Below are 6000 nucleotides of genomic sequence, written 5' to 3'. Positions count from 1 at the left end.
GAGTGTGAGTGCTTTTTATTCCGGGCTTAAGAGAGAAGTGGGTCTCTGAGGAGCTAGGGACTCTTGAGAAAGGTGGACAAGGCTTCCTGAGCACGTTGTGCCTTTTTTGCTGACTTGTCCTCTGCACCTAAAGTCCATGGTAGGATCCTGGGTCTGGGGAACCTCCGACAAAAGAGAGGAAGGTATGGGATTCTCAGAAGCTGGCTTCCACTCGGCTAGGGAAGGCCAACGCCCAGCGGGTGGGAGCCCAGATTCCCTGGGTTAACAGTACCCACGCCTGTCCGCGGGAATTTCTGTTACGTCAGCCTTGCTGTGGGGCCTCTGACTATGTAACCCCGTGCTGGAGATGCTGTTGCTACAGGAGCTCCTCTCAAGGTGACACGAGGAAACTATTCTCCAAGCCCATTCTCCGCAGTCGGGACAGGGACAGGTTAACTGAAGAGCCCCCTTAGCTTCTTCCTCTTGACCTTTGACAGCTGAGGTCTGTGCATAGGGCCTGAAGTACCCTAGAATGAAAAGGAACCCGAGTTAATAGAGGTGTTTGAACAGATCCACTTAGGTCAGGAGAGGAACTTCCTTGCTCCCATGGCCCTGGTGGGGATGAGGGGCTGACACAGGTGTTTTGAAGTCTCTGCCAGGCAGTGAATGTGACACAAGACTTCATGCCATGTGTACATCCCTTCTCCCCTAAGGAACAACCTCACAGACCATCACTGGAAGTGGGATAAGGAAGAAAAGGAGTCAAGGTCCTTCACTTAGTACAGGGAAGATGCAAAAGACCATGACTCCCCTATCTAGAAATCCGTCATCCGGTGGCCTGGTCACAAATATCCTCCAATATTAAGGCAGCACCTCCACTAAGTGACAACTCCAAGGACCTCTGGTTCGGGGGCTGCAGGTGTGTGACTCACTGGGGGCTCTTTCTCGGGCACTGGGAGGGATGGTGCTGGTTCTTCCGGCTGGTTCAGAAGTTGGTTTTCGGTCCCTTGTGGGGAGGCACTGCTTGAGGGCTGAGGATCTCCTGAAATCAGAAAGATCAAGGGAAGACAGTGATAAATGCCTTCTTACCAGGGAGGCATTAGCATTTAGCAAGCATTCTGATCAAGGCCAGAGTTTAGTACTAATATATAAACAGACAGAAGTAGCTGTAAATCCAACTTCCAGCTGACTCTCGGAAAGCCCTGTTTCTACTCTGAAGATTCCCCACTTTCACTAGGTAGGAGAGGAGTTTCTTTGACTCAAAACAGCCAACTACTCCTCAACAGACAGGTAGAGAGGTGAGTCTTTCTTCTGGTCCTCTCACTAATTCTTCTAAGCACCTAGACCAGTTCCAGTGGAAGTTTCTGCAATGACGGAAATGTTCCGCATCTGCACTGTCCGACTTGGTAGCCGCCGGCCATGTGTGGCTACCGAGCAGTTCAAGTGTGGCTACAGCAAATGAGGAGAGGTATTTTTCATTTTGTTTCATTTGTATTTAATTTAAATAGTCACAAGAGGCGAGAGCTACCATATTGGCCGGCACAACCCGACACCGTAACTCTAACCCCAGGGAGACCAAGTACCTTTGGAGCTACTCACCAGTGCCCTGATGGTTCTGTCTCCCTTGGATCTCTTGTCTGGTGACTGCCATATACAGATTCTGTAAATTCATGACAAAGGGCCTTCCATCACCTACGCTGCATGCCTCTGGTAGTTTCTATAGGGGAGCGGAGATGCAGTCATTGGTTATACTCTATCACCAGAGAAAAGGAGTTTGATATCCCACTGGCAGAAGTGGGATCAACCCCAAAAGAATTTATATAGAGAAGTTCGATTCAACATAGGACGTCCCTATCCATACCTTGTTGGGAACAGTATAAAGACCTCTCGTGAGGTCTTCTCTAATAGGCAACTCCAAATGTCTATCTTTAATTCCCCCAATACCTATTATGTTTTCCCATGAATACCCCTGGGGTATTCACCGAAGAGCCTCTAGGCTCTTTCTTCCAAAGGGATGACCTCTGAGAGGGCTGTTTTAGGAAATCATCTTTCCTAAATTGTCCCTGAGCTGTACAGATCACTGTTTTACTTACATTCACTCCTAAAGTTCCACACTAGAGAGAGAAAAAGGATGAAATGCAGGAAAGGGGAGAACAGGCAAAATGGGAATGACAGACTGAGAGACAAGGCTAAATTACGGAGCTATGGTGTTCAGTCGGAGGAGATGGGGGGACTAAAGTGTGCAAAGCTTTGGAGGCTTCCCTGCCATTTTACATTGCTTTACTGCAATCCATGAACCCACAAATGGGGGCAACCATTCCCCCAAGAGGGGAGAAAACTGGTTCTTGAGGGGTGAAAAAAATCTTATTCTTTTAAAGTATGAAACATCTACATACAGTACACAAACAGAATTTTGCTCTATCTGTGGTATTAAAATTTCCTGAGGGGGAGTGATTAGGAAAAAGTGTCTTAGAAAGGCTCCTGAGCAAGGTGATGATGGGGAGAAAGTTGAGAAATACAGCTATCATCACACTCTATGTACCTGTTTCCTTCGCTGTGAATGAACTGTGGATTTCTATCCACAGGAAAATGCTCTGCCTAGTTCAAGTTTCAGGCACTTGGCTTAACGGCTGACGGTGGAAGCAAGTGCAGTAAAAATGAGATGAAGGCGTATGATATCCCAGGGTCCCGAACCTGGCTGCACTTCACAATCTTGGAAAGGACCCAGAGCTCCTTCACCTGTGCAGGCAAATCGTCATGGTTCCCAGGCAAGCTAGCAGGTCTCTGAGGGAAGCCATGCCACCAGCTCACAGGGCACCCACCCAAGAATCCTGGATGGACCCACAGCTCGCGTCAAGGGCACTTGCTCTGTGCTCTAAAAGGCATTCATTTCTGAAAACCCGCCGCGGGAAAAGGATGGAAGAGAGAACGCAGGAGAGGTTCTGCTCCTTCCAGAGAAGGATGGAAGAGAGAACGCTGAACCACAGTCAGGACTCTCTCTCCCTGAGGATGGAGGGATCTGAAACACGTGTTGATCCCCAGGAAATGCAGTATCCATTCGTACTGCAACCCTACCTCTGTAAGGTCTCTATCAGGCTTGCACTTTCCCGGGAGACCACCAATAAAGTCAGAACTTGGCTTCTGGCCAGCAATCACCGCAGGAGTGAAAGGGCCCTGAGGAGCAAACTGAAAAGGGGGGCAAACTCTCAGGCCATACACCTTGACCTCCCCTCACTCTCCTTAATTTCAGCTTCCCCAAGCCACGTACTCCGAAAACATGTCCTCTGCTCTCCAGCCAGACAGCCCTGACAGCAGAGAGGCCAACAGCTGTTCTCCTTCCTCACCTCTCCTGTCTCCGGGGCCGCCCTTCAGATTGCTCACAAAACGTGGCCTCTTTCAGGCTCCGGCACACAGGGCTTGCTAGGCCCTGCGCTCTCTCTACAAACGGGTGGGGCAGAGTCTCAGTGGTCCCAGCTCCCTGCGCCCTCCGGCCCCGCCTGCCCCTTCTGTGGAACCAGACAGACTCTTACGTTTTTTAGGGCAATCTTTAGCCAACTCCTGTACTGAGTCTCACAGTGAAGGGGCAAAAATGAAAGGCAATAAAGCCAGTGCTGTCCTGAGCCTAAGTCCAAATACAGAACCAGTATCTTGGACCTTCCTCCATCCTTCCCTGTCTCCAAGAGATCTGGTCCTGCTGTTGTTGCCAAAAGTTATCCCACCTGAGTACTCTCAGAAAAGTACCACAAAGAGAATATCGGGGGCTGCCTGGGCGGCTCAGTCGGTTAAGCGTCTGCCTTTGGTTCAGGTCAGGATCTCAGGATCCTGGGATCGAGCCCCATGTCCTGACTCCCCGCTCATCAGAGAGTCTGCTTCTCCCCCTCTCTCTCCCTCTCTCTCTAGTAAATAAATAAAAATTTTAAAAAACAAAAGAAAGAATATTGGTACATTTGCTGCATATTTCCTATATGTTAGACACGGTTCTAAGAATTTAAATGTATTGATGCATTTTGTCTTATTCCCTGCTGTCTCCCTGGCACTTGGACTCAAGTAGGGCTCTATAATCAACCATGAATGAATGAACATGGTTGGCACTGGTATGACCCCATTTTACTGAGGTGGTTCCAACTAGTAAACAGAGCAGGATTAGAATCCAGACAGGCTGACCTCAGGGCCGACGCATATAATGACCACCCTATTTACTTCTCTAAATAGCAGAATTTTAGTCCCAAGGGCCATACAGCCTTTCCCAGGATCACAACCATCTGTGCCTCCCATCACAGATCACTTGCCTCAATTCTCATCCAGCTCAAGAACAAACTCCCTCAGGTGACAAGAGAGAAGTGAGCAGAGAATCTGGAGGTTCAACCTGAAAAGCTGGCCCCACCTGGAACCCTCAGGGGCTGAGGCCATCCCTCAATCCTAGTCCAGCCATTCCCATCATCACTGATTCCATGCGCATTATCCTTACAATATGCAAGGAAAAGGAGGTGGAGAGGCCCGGGCTTGGGAAGGAGAAACATTAGCTCCCTGTGCAGGACAATGGCAGGGGCGAGCTGGGGCAGGCCACCGAGATCAAAGGGAGAACAGCGGGGTCAGGACTAAGAAAAGCAAACAGCAGTACCCCCTGCCATAAGTAAGAAGGAACCAGGAGCAAGGTGTACCAGCCACAAAGCGGTTCACTGCCCAGAGTGGGGAGGGGAAGAAGAGACAGGTCGGTCTACTGTGGAATGCATTCATCTGATTAACCCAGAATCAATTCTACGCAGCAAAAAGCTACTGAGATTCTACCATGTGTTAGGTACTAGAGGACTGGGGCGAGGGAAGGAGATGCACCCTTCCCTCCTCAGAACGGGGCTGAGTCAGCCAAAGATAAATAAGTCAGAGTCCCTGCCTCAAGGAGTTGATATTCAGGTGGGAGGAGCAGGCAGATTTCAGGTTTTTTCCAAGTGTTACGCTATCACAGAGTTAGAAACAAAGGGTAATAAGAACTGGAGAAGAAGAAAGGAAGGAATTCTGACCATCCAGCAAAAAGCCTGGGGCAGGATTGGGGGTGGTGAGGGGATGGGGGTGACATAGGCCAGCCTTGCGAATGTGGGGAAGTATTTGAATCACAAAAGTGTGAAAAGACAGGATACATTGATGTATCTCATGGGAAATAAGACCAGAAGACTAAGTTCATACCCGCCAGATTGCTAAGGGCTTGGTGTTCTAAACTAAGGATATGCCCCTGGAAGTTTCCTTTTGTTTCACAAAGTGGCTTTCTCTACTACACCCATGCTTGCCAAGGCTTGCTTGGCTCTGAATGACTATTGAATCAAGGGTGAGGGGTCAGAAGCATCCTCTGGGTTTGCCTTCATAGGCTTTCTGCTCCATTTCGTACCTCTTCACTAACTGAACTGCTAGACCGTGACTCTTCAGTAGGCAAAACAGAGCTACATTTCTCTCCTATCTCCAGTTCACTGGGACTTTGGCCCCTGCCATCTGGCCGTATCAGGAGCTTTAGGAAAACCAAAGCTACAGAAATCCTATAGGGCAGGGACGCCTGGGTGGCTGTGGGTTAAGCATCTGCCTTCGGCTCAGGTCATGATCCCAGGGTCCTGGGATCGAGTCCCTCAGCGGGGAGCCTGCTTCTCCCTCTCTCTCTGCCTGCCACTCTCCCTGCTTGTGCTCTCTCCCCCTCTCTCTCTGACAAATAAATAAATCTTAAAAAAAAAAAAAAAAGAAATCCTATAGGGCATTTTATTTCCCCTTCTTTTCCTACTGCAGCCCATTTCTGTTCCTAGTGCCCAAACTCCCCCTCTTTAGTGGAGATGTATCTGTAACTTCCATCACCACCATGAGGTCTCAAACTCACTCCCAGTGGTCCAGAAATTCCAAGGCTCCCTCCTGCTCACTGACCCCAGCAGGATCTGCTGGAGAGATCCCAATTATTGCTTTCCATTAGAAATAAGAGGTTGGGGCACCTGGGTGGCTCAGTTGGTTAAGCGACTGCCTTTGGCTCAGGTCATGATCCTGGAGTCC

At 49.3% G+C, this 6000-nt stretch overlaps 1 protein-coding gene across 1 annotated transcript in view; it reads right to left on the bottom strand.

The window, feature by feature from the left end:
* Positions 1 to 6000, bottom strand: part of NHEJ1 (non-homologous end joining factor 1) — an 80390-nt gene continuing 74390 nt past the window's right edge. Inside the window, exons 6-8 of the mRNA XM_035007108.1 lie at positions 1579 to 1696; positions 912 to 1021; positions 1 to 506 (exon numbers count right to left, since the gene is read on the bottom strand). Coding sequence (XP_034862999.1) covers positions 432 to 506; positions 912 to 1021; positions 1579 to 1696 — 303 coding nt within the window. The 3' untranslated portion in view covers positions 1 to 431. The remainder of the gene's footprint in view (positions 507 to 911; positions 1022 to 1578; positions 1697 to 6000) is intronic.

The sequence above is a fragment of the Mirounga leonina genome, unplaced genomic scaffold (genome assembly GCF_011800145.1).
Source record: "Mirounga leonina isolate KUSES-001 unplaced genomic scaffold, KU_Mleo_1.0 Mir_151, whole genome shotgun sequence".
NCBI lineage: Eukaryota > Metazoa > Chordata > Mammalia > Carnivora > Phocidae > Mirounga > Mirounga leonina.
The sequence above is the reverse complement of the archived record's forward strand: the minus strand, read 5'-3'. Positions and strand labels throughout refer to the sequence as shown.